General features: G+C 32.8%; 1 protein-coding gene and 1 long non-coding RNA gene across 2 annotated transcripts; both read right to left on the bottom strand.

Annotated features, from left to right (window-relative positions):
* Positions 1–805: 805 nt before the first annotated feature.
* LOC114288123 (non-specific lipid-transfer protein 1) lies at positions 806–1,180 on the bottom strand. Its single transcript, XM_028231605.2, has one exon. The coding sequence runs from the start codon at positions 1,178–1,180 to the stop codon at positions 806–808; it is 375 nt and encodes a 124-aa protein (XP_028087406.1).
* A 7,761-nt stretch (positions 1,181–8,941) lies between these two features.
* Positions 8,942–10,066, bottom strand: LOC145799126 (uncharacterized). The gene is made up of 4 exons (XR_014341144.1): positions 9,994–10,066; positions 9,613–9,864; positions 9,358–9,497; positions 8,942–9,277 (listed from the first exon to the last, which is right to left on the bottom strand). It is a non-coding gene; the product is annotated as an uncharacterized LOC145799126 (long non-coding RNA).
* Positions 10,067–15,121: the final 5,055 nt, after the last annotated feature.

Below are 15,121 nucleotides of genomic sequence, written 5' to 3'. Positions count from 1 at the left end.
GGCTGGTCCTGACAAGGGTACCACAATATCTTTAGTCTTCATCGGAAAAGGGTTTTATTTTTTATTTTTTATTTTTCATTTACATGAACGATTTGGTGTGGATATGCATAGGTGAAATGTTGCAAGGGAAAAGGAAGGAAATCTCCAGAAAAGATGACAATTTATTCATATTATAATTGTCCATACATAGAAATTTTAAATTGCCTTCAATTAAAACATAACAACTGAGCAATATCTTTGTTGTCGGTGGCGAAGGTTTGTCTTCGTCATATGCATCCTTCCTCTCAAATTTGAAATATCCATTCATTAAGCTCTGCATCGGAACAGGAAAATAAATAAAAGGAAATATATCATTAGCATAAAACAAAATTTAGGGATCTTTCCACAATAAGTAATATGAGAAAAGGAACGAAGCATAAAAGAACTAATATTGTGTAAATCTTTGAGCACTTCTTTCATGACTCATGAGGACAAACAAACATCTAGTGATATATAAAAATATATTCAAATTCAAATTGACAAAAAAAAAAAAAAAAAAGGGTCATATGAGACAAAAAGTAATGTTTCAACACATCTTTCACAACTCATGAGGACAAACAAACATCTACACAATATTAGCCCTTTTGAGAGTTCCAATTGACATGTGTAAATGTATTCAAATTCAAATTGACCAAAAAAAAAAAAGGTTATATAGGATAAAAAGTAAGCTGCTATGGTATGGATATCACTGTGTTGATGCCGTTATGAATTTGTTGAAACCATAGTAGTTTAGTGACAGAGACATCGAGTGAGTAAGATGTGTTACCTACGAAATTGTACTGCAATCAATAGTAAAGTCAATGGTTATTCCGCGAAGATCAATTTTGCAAAGATTGGGAAGTTGTTTAGCTCTATCAACGTTAACCCCTAAAGGGGGTCCAACTCGCTTAAAACACGCACAAACAGCCTGGCGATCTGCTGTAGTATTAGCCATCTGGTTCAAGTTTTGAGCTCCCTGACAGCACGGCACAGTGATGTCGCCGCTGCCCAACAGGTATTCTTCGCATGGAAGTATTTTCATTAACGCATCTTGACACGTAATTGTTGCATTCACAGTCACAGAGCTTGCAATCAATGCCAAAATTATCACCACCACCTCGACTGCACACACTGACCCACCCATCGTCTTCTTCATCACCATATCTTTTCTTTTTTCAAAGCTTTAAGAACAAGACTTGGCTTTGAAATGTTTCTTGGCACTACAATTTTGAGGAACACACCCTATTTATAATGCATTTGGGTGATGGTTTTTCTAATCACTGTGAACGCATAATATCAATCAAGTTCACATTTTTGGAACGAAAGTAATGAATTTGTTGGTATCACTGCCATTCGTTAATGAATTTGATTTAATGCAATGACCCATTAATTGGTTGGTATAACTGCCCCTCATTTGAGCTGATTAGCAAAAAAAAAAAATAATAATAATTAAATGCTAGCATTAAATGCTAATTAAGAATATATCAATATTAGGCAAACACGAATTTACAAAAGAGAAATACTTTTCACATAGAAAATCTATATATAGAATACATAGAAGCTTGCACATGAAGGTGGGTCTCACATGGAATCTGAGGATGGTATTGTGTCTTTATAGGCACAACACCATGTTGTGAGTCTATGGAGGCATTTTCTGAATCTATTTTGATAATCCGACTGTTTATATTATAGAGTTCGAGTAGTTCATCCATAAAAAATTAAAAAAAATCAAGGCAATGAGACTTCTATAACCCGTAAAAAAAATTACATTTACGTTTAAAAAAAATAAATTGTTAACATATTTTATATTTTTATTTTTTAAAAACAATTATGGTCCAATAATGGGACTATGCAAGTCCGATTAACATTGTATGAATAATATACTCCACAAAACCTATAATTTGAACAATTCAAATCATCAAAATCAAATTGAAATGAACCTCAATCGGGGGGGCATTACAACATGGTGCTATGGCAGCACCCTCCCTGTGTCGTCCCACATGTGTAGGTCCCACCTTCATCCGAGAGTTTGTATGTATTATGTGCACATATTTTTTGTACATGTAGCATTACTAATTGGACAAATGATAGAAAATATTATATCACTTAACAAGCTGTAATAATGATTATAAATGTATTTATATGAATCCCAACTCTATCTGAGTTGTGAACGTTTAACTTGGAAAGTACATAAAAAAATTCACACCAGGTGTAACTTATACTAAACCAAAGATAATTTTGACCATGCTATATTTCCGTCGCGAGTAATGATTCATCCCCCCTTTTTCCCCCACCCCCTTTGACCCCCTCTCTCTCTCATTGGTTACCTTTTCTTTTTTTTTTCTTTTTTTTCCTGCTCCACCAATCACCCCCTGCCACGTGGCAAGGGGGGGTGAGGGGGTGACCCCCAAAAAGGGGTCCCAAACATTATTCTTTCCGTCGCATAGTGTGTGGAGGAAAAATGTTTCATATCACTAATTTAACACCACTAATGACGTGGCATCATGTGGACTCCACCATTGATGTGGTAGTTTAACTTTTGTTTTTTTTATTTTTTATTTTTCTTTACACTGCCACCTCATTAGTAGTGCCTTTAGAACTTTCAATTTAGTGCTTTAAATCGGGACTGGTGTATAGAGTTCGGTTTTGTTCCTTCGCATAGTGTAAGACATTTATTGTTGCAAGTAATACAATATCAAATTTTTATCTCAACGGTTATAAAGTTTTATTACAAAATTATTCAATATAATTTTCAGTTTTATTTCCATTTTAATAGTTATATAATTATTAGTCAGTATTCTATTATTATGTGGCTTGATTCAAAACAATACACACACACATATATATATACCACTAGCATAATATCCGTGTCATGCACGGGTACTGATAAATAATTAAAATTTAATATTTTAAATTAAATAATAACATAAAATTTGTCTAAAATATATATGAAAAATAATTTAGAATCAATTAAACTTTAATCATTTTCATTAGAATTACACTATAATCATTTCTAAATTAAATAAATAAAATCTCTTCAAACCCATCTCCATTTATCATTGCCTAAAATCAATTTTCCAATTTAAAAAAATAATAACTATTCATTTGTCTCACATAATTTTCGAATTAAACAAACAAATAAATATAATATTTTCAGACCCATCTCCCAATATCATTGTCTAAAATTCGTATTTTCCAAAAAATCAACTACATAATCACAGTTTGTTGAACTTCCAATTTAAAAACATGAATTAAATATTTATTTGCCCATCCTATAAAATGTTTACCTAAAATCCTTTCTTCCCTAAAATAAATAAATAAAAAAGATCAATTCAAATATGTTCATATAATTTTTGAATTAAAAAATTAAACATAAAAAATTTCTTCAAAATCTTCTAACATCTTTACCTAAAATAAAATAAGATAAAAAAAGATCAATTCAAATTGATCATTGCCTAAAGTCAATTTTTTAATTTTAAAAAATAATAATTATTAATGTGTCTTACATAATATCCTTATTAAACAAATAAATAAATAAAATCTCCTCAAACTAATTTTTGAGCACTATAATCTCTCAAACTAATTTTTCTAATTTTATGATTCAAAAAATTGAAAAAAAAAATCTAATTGGTTAACCTGTCAAGAAATAAATTTTAAAATTCAAAATTATGAAAACTATCCCATAATTTTGGGTTTTAAAAGGAGAGAATTACTCAAATATAGAATAGGAAAACATAAAATTATGCCTTTCCATTTTTTTATTTTTTTGAAGTAAATTTTTTTAAAATTTGAAAATATATTAGACTACAGTTATGTTTGGAATTTCCTTTAAATGTTTTTAACTTTCAAACTAGATGGCTAAATTTTATTTTTGACATTTTATTTTAAGATTTTTAATTTTCAAAATTACAGATATTGTCTGATTTACTAAAAATTAAAAATTTAGGTTAATGTTTTAGAGCTAATAGAGAATTTTAGATAAAAAAATCCTTATCAATGTGTTTGGTTTCAGTTTTTTGAATTTTGTTTTCTAAAAATTTGAGTTTTTTATTTTTCGTATTTTTTTTTATTTTTAGTGAATATTTTTTAAATTTTAAGTAATTATTTTAAGGGAAAATTGGCCTAAGGTCCCTCCTCTACTTTTGATAGGAGGAGAGGTCCTTTATAATATGTTTTGATGGCTAAGGTCCCTCAAATTTATTTTAGGTTATAAAGTACCTAAATTACCCTTCCTTTATAACATAAATTTGTTTGAATATTATATTGTTGACTTAACTGATAGATTTTAGAAACCGAATTTGAAGTGGAGATTTTGTCGGAGTTTTCGTCGGAGATTTCAGTGGAGAGTTCAGGGTGGAGATTTCGTCGGAGATTTCAGTGGAGTTGACGAGAAAGATTGCTACGATCGTGTAGATTTCGTTGGAGATTTCGTCAGAGATTTCAGTGGTGTTACAGTGTGTTGATCGCGTAGATTTTCAGTGAAGTTGAATCAGGTTTGTTTTCGATGGAGATACCACATGCATTTTGATTTTTGTTTTGAATTTTTGTTTAGAGAGAGGCCAGCTTGATAGAGTTGATTTTTATTTTTGGAATTAATTTTTTATTATTTGTTTTTTAATCAATTTCAAAGAGTGTTGACAGTGTGTTGATCGCGTAGGTTTTTGAGTGGAGTTGAATTAGGTTTGTTTTCGATTTAGATTCCACATGGATTTTGATTTTTGTTTTGAATTTTTGTTTAGAGAGAGGTCAGCTTGATAGAGTTGATTTTTATTTTTGGAATTAATTTTTCATTCTTTGTTTTTTGATCAATTTCAAATAGTGTTGACAGTGTAGGTGATTTTGATGTTTAGAGTTCATTTTTGGTGCTCTGTTTTTTATCAACATGCTGATCAATGATAAGTTTTGTTCTATGTTTTTTCAAACCAGAGAAATTTCATTTTCTGCACTTTTATTTGTGTAGTCCAGTGGAAATTATAAGTGCATATGGGCATATTATTAGAAGTTTCTAATGCAGATAGAATATGAGAAAGTGAATGTAAGTTCATAAATTTCTCTGGACTTGTATTTGTAGTTCAGAGAAAATTGTAAGCCTATAATTTCATAAAAGATATTCTATGTGATTTCTTTTCTATAATTGTGTTTAATAGTTAGCAGTAAATTTCTCTGTGATTCATTAAGTTTCTGTGATTTTGTTTTTTATCATCTTGAAGGTGAATATCAGTTTGTAGATGTATTTGGACTTTTATTTTAAGTTCAGAGAAAATTATAATTTTTAGAAATTTCTCTGGACTTTTTATGTTGTTCTTGTGAAGTGTTTCTATGTTAAACAAATTATTTTTGTTGTTTTTTGTTTCAGTTTCAATGGACAGTGCAGTGTTGTTGCTGTACAAATATGGGAATGATACTATTGTCATTAATGTTTCATGCGAATTGAATTTTGAGGAATTGGTTGGCATTTTGTGTAAAATATGGGAGAATTTGAAACCTGAGACTATGTGTATTTCATATTCTATTTTGGGCCATCCGAATTGTATGGTTCGAAATAATATTGATTTTGTGAATATGTTGAGGGTTGTTTGTGCACGCGGTGTTGATATAGTTGATGTTTCAGTTAGTAGATGTAGTACTTATGATGAAGAGGATGAAGTGGGGTCTAATTGGGTAGATGTTGTGGATGGTGAGTGTGATAGGCTGGTGGATGTTGAAAGGAATTCACTCTCTAAGTTTTGTTCTCACCAAGAAAAGGTGTTATTGTCGGCTAGTTGGCGGAATAATATTACGAGTGTTGGAAAAAAGTTTGAGGGTGGTGTGGTTGAGTTCCGTACTTTTTTATGCAAGTATGCTATTGAGGTTGGTTTTCAGTTTACGTATGTTAAAAATGACAAGCTGAGGGTTACGACAGAATGTGCATATAAGGAATCAAGGGGATGTATGTGGCATGTACATGCTTCTGTTGAAAAAAGAAATGGGTTCTTCTACATAAGGACTTTGAACAATGAACATACGTGTGGTGTGGCGGTTCGTACGAGTAAACATTCGAGGATGACTTCCAGTTTAGTTTCTGGGCTGATACTTGAAGAGGTAAGTGCAAAACCTTTAACTCGTCCAGTGGATGTTGTGAAAGAAATGAAAGACAAGTATGGGGTCTCAATCAATTATAACTGTGGTTAGTTGGGTGTTGAAAAAGCAAAATGTAGTACATATGGGGATTCTTGTTTGTCATTTGATCAATTACGATGGTATTTTGATGAGGCATTGAAGAACAATCCAGGTAGTCGTTTTGAGTTAGATTTTGAAGATAACAAGCGCTTCAAAAGAGTGTTTGTGGCTTTTCATGCATGCATTGCTGGTTTCAAATATTGTCGGTCATTGCTTTTTCTTGATGGAACATTTTTGAAAGGACGATACAAAGGAGTTATGCTTGCTGCAACAGGGAAAGATGGGAATGAAGGTAATTGTAAATATATCTAATTTTATCTAAGTATGCGAATTTTCTATACATGTAGGAATTGGGTGAATGTGAATTTTCTCTGGTTTTGGCCACTGTGTGGATTTTCTATTGTTGTGGCCACTGTGAGAATTTTCACTGGATTTTGGTCAGTGTTTGAATTTTCTCTAGATGTTGTCATTGTGTGAATTGTATCTGTAGGTGGTCACTAAGTGAATTTTCTCTGTATATTATGATTGTGTGAATTTTCTCTGTAGCTGGTCACTAAGTCAATTTTCTCTGGATGTTGCCAATGTGTGAATTTTCTCTGGAGTTGGGCACTAAGTGAATTTTCTCTAGATCTTGGCAGTGTCAAACTTCTCTGGTTGTTTATTGTTCTATTTTTCTCTGCATGTGTATATCTAATATGCTTGTTCCTATTTGTTTTGTAGGTTTTTTTCTTGTAGCTTTTGCTGTTGTTGATGATGAGAATAAAGACAATTGGTGTTGGTTTCTTGAACATTTATGTGGAGTATTAGGATAAAAAAGGGTGATAAGTTTCATATCAGATCGACATTGTGGAATTGTGGAGAGAATTGCTAGGTTTTTCCCTAACTGCTTTCATGGATTTTGTCTGGAACATCTAAAGAGAAATTTGAGGGATAAGTTGTCATGTGGAAACACAAATTTGGTTAGGGAGACGATTGTGTCCAAGTTTTCAGAATGTGCATATGCTCCAATAAAGACATCATTTCATTTCAAGTTAAATGAATTAAAAATTGAGGGAGGAGACATTGTGAGTGTTTTCTTGAGAAGTTTACCATATGAAAATTGGAGTGATGCATATTTTGCGGGGAAACGTTATGGTGAGATGTAATCAAATGTTGCTGAGTCATTCAATTCATGGATACGAGAAGCTCGGCACTTGCTAATAACAAATTTGGTGGACATGATATGGTTACAAATCATGAATATGAGGTCTGATAGGAGGCTGCTCTCTAGTAAATGGAATAAAATTTTGTGTCCTCGTATGGATAATGTGTTGGAGAAGTCTTTTTTGGATGGGAGGACATGGAATGTGAGTTTATCATTTGATAATGTCTTTGAAGTGCATTGTTTTCCTTTGGTTATGGTTGATCTTGGGTTGAGAACTTGTTCATGTCGAAAATGGGAAATAAATGGGTATCCATGTCAACATGCTGTTGCTGCAATTTTTAGGAGTGGAAAGAATTTGAATTCATTTGCTGAACCATTTTTTCATGCTGATATGTATCGTCAAGCATACTCGTTTTCGATTGGCCCAGTTCCAACTATTGAAAAACCTGTGTGTAGCATTGAAGATGCTATGATTTTACCTCCATTGAGCAAGAGACCTGCTGGGAGGCCGAAGAAGAACAGAATTGCTTCTACTGGAGAGTTTAAAAGGGTGATTAAGTGTAGTCGTTGTGAGAGCATTGGTCACCATAATAAGAGGACATGCAAGGAACCTTTGTTAAATAGTTGAGGATTATACATTTTATTGATTGAATAATACATTTGATGATTACTTTGTGTATTTTGTTTTGTGAAATGTATTTTTTAGACAGTGTATATAATAATATCAATCAAATTCATCCAGAGAAATTTTCCAATATCAGTTAAAATGTGTTTGTTGATATATACTATAGGCAGTGGGTTTGTAATACCTGTCAAATTCATTTAGAGAAATTTTCCTATGGTAGAGAAAATTCTGTGTGTTATGTTTTGAAGCTTCATATTCATCCACATAAATTTGACAATGGCAGACGAAAGTACTGTGTGGATTGTGTTTTTTGAATTTGATAATTGTTTTGTACTAACACAGTGCATTAGAGATTGAATGATCATATAGGCACCTTCTTTGGCGAGATATGAGTTAAATTTATCTGTAAATTTTTGGTAGCTTCATATCAGTCATTTCAAGAAATGTGCACACCAGACAGAGCATACAAAAAATTATTGTACAACCAAGAAACAAAATTAATCTCTTTTGGAATTTCTCTGAGTTGAGAATTTCTCTGGACCAGGGAAGAATTTCTCTGGACTCACTTCAACTCAGATAAATTTAACCCAGAGAAATTCATAACTCAGAAATTCCATTTTCTGTGAAATTCATCTAGAGAAATTTTCCACCATCAGAGAAAACTATCTGAGCATCGTGTTTTGAAATTTGAAATTCATGCAATGAAATTTTCTAGTGGCAGATAAAATTACTGTGTGCTTTGTGTTTTGTTGAGTTTGATGATTGTTTTGTACCAACACAAAGTATTACAGATTACATGATCATATAGGCATCCCCTTGGGACGATACAAGTTAAATTTCTCTGTGAATTTCTGGTAGTTCATACCAGAGAAATTTCTGCAGACAATTTTCTCTGGCAGACAATTTTCTCTGTGAATGACAATAAAAAAAATATATATATATATTTAACCATCGATAGGTATGAAATTTACATTAGTCGAAATAAAAAAAAAATGAAATTTAGATTAGTCAAGAAAGGATATATACATATATGTCAAGGATCATCATTCCTTCAATGTATCAGCAAGAAAGGATATATACATATATGTGAGACAATTTTCTCTGTGTGGATATGTACATTGTCTTCCTTTCACTAGTTTCACTATTACATTTGTGGTTCTTCTGGAGGTATTTCAATTGGTTCAGTCCATGACCGGCCAACTTCGGTCACAAATCTCTCTATGAGTTCTGCCCTCATCAACCTTATCTCTTGTGTGGACAATTTGGAGCTGATAGGTTCATGCTTGCTATATTGTTTCATTATATAGCAGACAAAGAGGCCACAATCCAGACTGCATACAAATTATAGGTATGGTTAGTTTTAAGAAACATGCAAATCAAATTATCTTATTTATAGATGTATGAAACTTACGAATCGCTTTCTTGTTGTGGAGCATTGTTGACATACTCAAAGTCGTAACTTGTGTTTTGTGAGTTTATTAATTTGAAAGAGGGTTGTGATTGAGCGTCTCTTTCAAGGCAAGCTTTCAAAAAATTCTCCACGTAATCTTGCTGCAAAAAAATAATTTTTAAATAACAGAGAAATTTACGGACAAGTCAATGGGATTCTATGAAAATTATCATCACATAAAGATGATGATGGATCAGAGAAATTTGCACTCGTTACCAATTATTTTGCATCTTTGACATATTTGTCTTCTGCATCATCCCTCCTTGGCCTCAGTGAGTTGTAGAACCTCCACAAATTGTCTTGTTTGTCTAGGACAAGCAAGGTCCAGTGATTTCCATGTGTGGACTTCTCATTACCTCCAGTATTTATTGGGAAATGGAGGAACCTGTAGTTCCTCCATGCTGTTTCAATATGCTTGTCAAATAAGGACACTCGAAAAGTTTGATTTTCTGTCATCTTGATGAAATTCTGTGTTCAGAGAAAATCAAAAAATGGTTTTGTTATGACTAGTGACACAACTGGCTTCAAGAAGTATATTAAAAAGAGAAAGTAGTAAGTAAATTCCAGAGAAAATCAAATAAAATAGTAGTAACATACTAAGCACATGGATGTGAAAAAAAATGAGGTTGGTTGTTGTCTCTCTCTCATTTGGTCAGCCAAAAGGATCTCTTCATAGCCATCAATGACCTGAAAAATATGATTTATAATTGTAATATTGTTTTATAAAGGCTGATGGAACATTGTAGAGAAATTTTGATGAAAGGGAAAGACTTACATTGTTGGCAATTTCTTTTTGCTTTATTAGGTTTCCAATGTCTTCAAAGGTAATGAGATTCAACTCACTTGTCCAAATTAAAGCTCTACAAGATGACAAAGAAGGGATTGAATTGTTGTTAATGCAACATAAGTTTGTAATTTGTTATTTGTTATGTTATGTTTTGTTTGTTGTACTTACTCAAGCCTAGACACATTTGATATGTGCTGCAAGATGTCTTTTATATGATCTTTTATCAATCTTGAAATTGGAAGAGTTTGTGGAAAGACCCAAAATTTTCTGATGTTTATAGGTTGAGGCAAGACGTACGCATCAGCATCAAGCACTTCTTTGTCCTTCGTGCTTTGCTCAACTTGCTTTGCAGCTTGTTTTGAAGCTCTAGTCACTTTCGCAACTTTGGGATATTGGAATTCTGGATCATGCTGCTTTTCCTTCCTTTCTTTTGCCTTTAAATTTTTTATCATTGACGTCGAATCTTTTTTGACTGTAGACAGTGAAAATATTAGGAAAAGTGAAATTTCTCTGAAGCAACAGATGATATTTCAATATGTAAATTTATTTAATTCAATATTTTGCAGTTACCATAGAGTTTTGTCTTTTGTTTCGGTTGTCCTTTGTGTGCCATTTGTTCTTGTTGGGTTGTTGGTTGTTGTTCCACTTGCATTCCAACTATACACAGTGAAAATCAAACAAGCCCCAAAAATGGAATAAGAAAATATACAGAGAAATTAAATGAGCAGTAGAAATATAACTAATGTGTTCAGAGAGATATAACTTCCAGAGAAAATTACCAATGACAGAGAAAATTATAATAAATAGAAATTTCTCTGAGTTATGTTGACACAAGGACATAACTTTTTGTGGCTCAAGATTTTCACTGACCTTGTGATTGAAGTTGTGTTGGTGTTCGGTATGGTTGTGTTGCTAGTTGGACGGATAGTTCTTGAACTTGTTCATGCAATTTAGCATTTTCAGTTTCAAGCTCCGAATTTGAACACCTCAACTGTTGAATTGTTTTTGTATCGTCTGCTTTTTCAACCTCCAACATCCTTAGTTTTATTCGGATTGTGCTTTCTTTTTCTTGAAGTTTTGAGTTATGTGATGTCAGGATTCTTATTGAAATATCCTTTTCAGCAAGTAATTCAATCCAATTTCTGTCCTCTTCTTTTTTAGATTGAGAAAGTGCCTTCAGTCTTTGACGTAGATCAGCAATTTGGGCATCCTTTGATTCCTCAAATTCTTCAGGCTGATGCATTGTTGAGCCACAAATGCCATCATGTTGTTGGTCCATCGGCTCATTATTTTCTTCTTCATCACTTTCATCCTTGTTTTCTTCTTGCTGTTCATCTTTTTCTTCATCTTCTTGTTCACTGTCTTCTTCTTTCTGTTCATTTTGTTCTTTGTCTTCTGGTTCTATTTCTTCACTTTCTTCGCTGGTTTCTTCTTCTGTGCTGCTTGCTTTATGTTCTTGTCCACTGCTGGCTTCGTATTCTTCTGTGTTTTCTTCTGCTTGTTCATTCCCTCCATCTTCAGATGGATCATGTAATGTCTCCTTGAATTTGACAATTGCCTTTTTTAATTCTTTCTTCGTCTTTTTGCCAAGACAGAACTCCTCTGATGGGTTTTTGACTAGCTGCTTGTTATCAATCTGTAACAGGAGACTCTTTTATTACAGAAATGTTACAAAATTCACTGAGAGAAAAAATTCAAATAAGGAAAATAAAATTCATCTAAATGATACTAATGGGAAACAAACTTCAGAGAAAATTGTATGGGCCAGACAAAATTAGAGACATGGAGTTAATTTTATGAGGCAGAGAAAATTATGAAACAAGCAACATAATTTAGATATCAGAGAAAATCAATCAAGGCATATAAGTTAATGTTTTACTATAATTGTGTCAGAGAAATATGAATTCCAGTGAAAATTCATTAGAAGGGTAGAAATAAACAGTGTTTATCAAAGATGCAAGGCACATAAGTTATGGGCAGAGAAAATTACACACAAGGAGATAACATTAGATGGGCCAGACAAAATTATGAAACAACCAACATAATTCAGATATTAGAGAAAATCAATCAGGGCATATAAGTTAATGTGTTACAATTGTGGTCAGAGAAATTTGGATGGCAGAGAAAATTGATTACAATGGCAGAAATAGACCAGTGGTAAGCAAAGAAGAAAACATAAATTGATAGTTTAGAGAAAATTGATCTTAATCAATCAATGCACAAGGAGGGAAACAAAGCAGTGGTCAGAGAAATTTTGGAATTTCACTGAGATTTCAGTAGCAATAGGAATCTAACCTGTCGAGGTGCAAGAGAGTGGACTGGTGTCTTCTGCAGCTGTTTTGTCAAGGTTTGCAAGTTCCACTTGGCACATCTTGGGAAGTCAGTTGTGTTACTGTCTTCCGAGTCAATGATAGTTGCATGTTCACATAGCCAATACTGTGATGAAAATGAAAGTAAATAAAATTTTGTAAACGCACAAATTTGTAAGTATGATAACTGCAAATTTGAATGGATATTATACTTACCAGCAATGCAATGACACACCCCGTAACTTTTTCTGGAGTTTTTGCAATGCCATGATAGAATGAATCAATGTTGATGTGATTGCTTCCGGCCAATCATACTGTTTCATTGATTCTAGAGGTTCCACATACCTTATAAAAACCCAACCTATTGAATTCCCACTTGTTGCAAAAAATAGGGTGAGACACAAGTACAATGTAACAATGATTGCTACATCTTTGAAGTCAGTTGGTTACTTGCCTTTCATTGCTTTGACCAAGGCATTTTTAAGAACAGGACCAGTGAGCCTTGTGTCCTTTTGGAATCTTCTCCTGAGGAATGCAGATTTTGGCTTTTTAGAGTATCTTAATGACATGGCTCCTTTACCTCCTTCCAAACCAAAAATTAAGGTCATGTCATTTGTTGTAAAGGTCAGGTTCTTCTTCCCAACTGTGAATGCTTTTGTTTTTTCATTGTAACATTGGATTATGGCAACTACATCATTATCAGATTTCCTAGATTTCTTTGGATCCATCCTTCCAGTGGTTAGAGCTTGGATCAAATACCAGAATGGGGTCTTTTGAAGCTCTACAAGATGTCTTGAATTGAATTTAAGTGTTTAAAAGAATGAGACGACAGATGAGAGGTTGGATTGGAATTGAATGCTGTAGTGAGCTCTCTTTCTGTGGAGTTTAACAGGTTTTTTCCCCCTTGAGCTTGAGTCTTTTGAAGTTGGGGTACTCATCTGGATGCTAGTTGCTTCATCAGCTTGGACTTGTGTGTTTTGGGGAGGAGTTTGTGGTGTTTTGGTGCTGGTTTTTGATCTTAGATGATAAGAAGACTGAGAGAGTTGTTATTTCTTGCTTGGTGTTTCTAGTGTTTTACTGCTGGTTTTTGATCTTAGATGATAAGAAGACTGAGAGAGTTGTTATTTCTTGCTTGGTGTTTCTAGTGTTTTACTGCTGGTTTTTGATCCTAGTCCATAAGAAGACTGAGAGAGTTTTTGTTTTTTGCTTGGTGTTTCCGGTGTTTCACTGCTTTTACGTTTTGCCGTTTCTAGACAATGATTAAAACATAAAGATGTCAACATTAAATCCCAGAGAAAAATGGACATGTCAGAGAAAATTACAGATAAGGGAGAAAATTACAGAAAAGGGAAAATTACAGAAAATTGGACATGCCAGAGAAAATTTGACATGCCAGAGAAAATTGGACATTAAAAATTAAATGTCAGAGAAAATCAACACAGCATCATAAAAATGAGAGAGAAATTTTCAATAATTGTTTAAATTACATATAGAAGTAAACATACCAGAGAAAATGAATGATAGAAAAAAGTAAACATGGCGAGCGAAAGAAAATTTCCATTCCACAATTAGCAAAGATAAAATAAACAAAGTAATGTAAACATGCCACTGAGAATTACATCATATTGAAATCAAGAATTGAACAAAATAAACATACCAGAGAAAAATGCACATTCTGGAGAAAATTACACATTCTTGAGGAAATTTCCATTCCAGAGAAAATTTCAATTCATAATATTAAAATGCAAGAGAAATTTATATACACAACCAGAGAAAATTAACCATGATAGAGACACTCAAGGGAGAAAAGTGGTGCGATGTGGTCAGAGAAAATTATAAATACCAGAGAAACTTAGACAGGGGCAAGAGTGTAATAGACATTGCAGAGAAAAATACATATTCCAGAGAAATTTACAAAGCAGAGAAATTCATAGACAAAATCACAGAAACATGTTCAAGAATAAGATCAAAATTCAGAGAAATAACTTTTTCTCAAAATACACATGGCAGAGAAAATTCAAAGAAGAAACATTCATTCCAGTCCATAATATTAAAATTCCAGAGAAAATTAAAAATGACAAAGACACACAAGGGAGGAAAGTGATGTGATGTGGTCAGAGAAAATTATAAATACCAGAGAAACTTAAGACAGAGGCAAGAAAGCAATAGACATTCCAGAGAAAGATTGACATTCCAATTAAAAATACATATTACAGAGAAATTTACAGAGCAGGAAAATTTATAGACAAAATTACAGAAACATGTTCAAGAATATGATAAAAACACAGAAAATTGTATTTGTGAAAATAAACATGCCAGAGAAAATTGAAAGAAGAAACGTACATTAATAAAAAATCAGAGAAATTCAAATGCCAGAGAAATTTACAGATAAAATCACACAAACATGTTGAAGAATAAGTTCAAAACACACAGAAATAACTTTTTCCAAATTCAGGTAGCTTTTTATTACGAAATTGAAACCCTAATTTATGGAAGGTTATTATAAAATGCTATTAACTGTGTTTCCAGAGAAAATCTAGTTGTATTGTAGAAAAACTGACCAGAGTTAGGATGAAACTTGAATGACGAGCTGATACGGCCCGAGATGAAGATGCGACGTGACGAAGAT

This window comes from Camellia sinensis, chromosome 9 (genome assembly GCF_055761805.1).
Source record: "Camellia sinensis isolate YWXY chromosome 9, ASM5576180v1, whole genome shotgun sequence".
Lineage (NCBI taxonomy): Eukaryota > Viridiplantae > Streptophyta > Magnoliopsida > Ericales > Theaceae > Camellia > Camellia sinensis.
The sequence above is the reverse complement of the archived record's forward strand: the minus strand, read 5'-3'. Positions and strand labels throughout refer to the sequence as shown.

Bases quoted from the DNA above. Each gene is read 5' to 3' on its own strand.
- LOC114288123 (XM_028231605.2), bottom strand. From the start codon at position 1,180: ATGGTGATGAAGAAGACGATGGGTGGGTCAGTGTGTGCAGTCGAGGTG.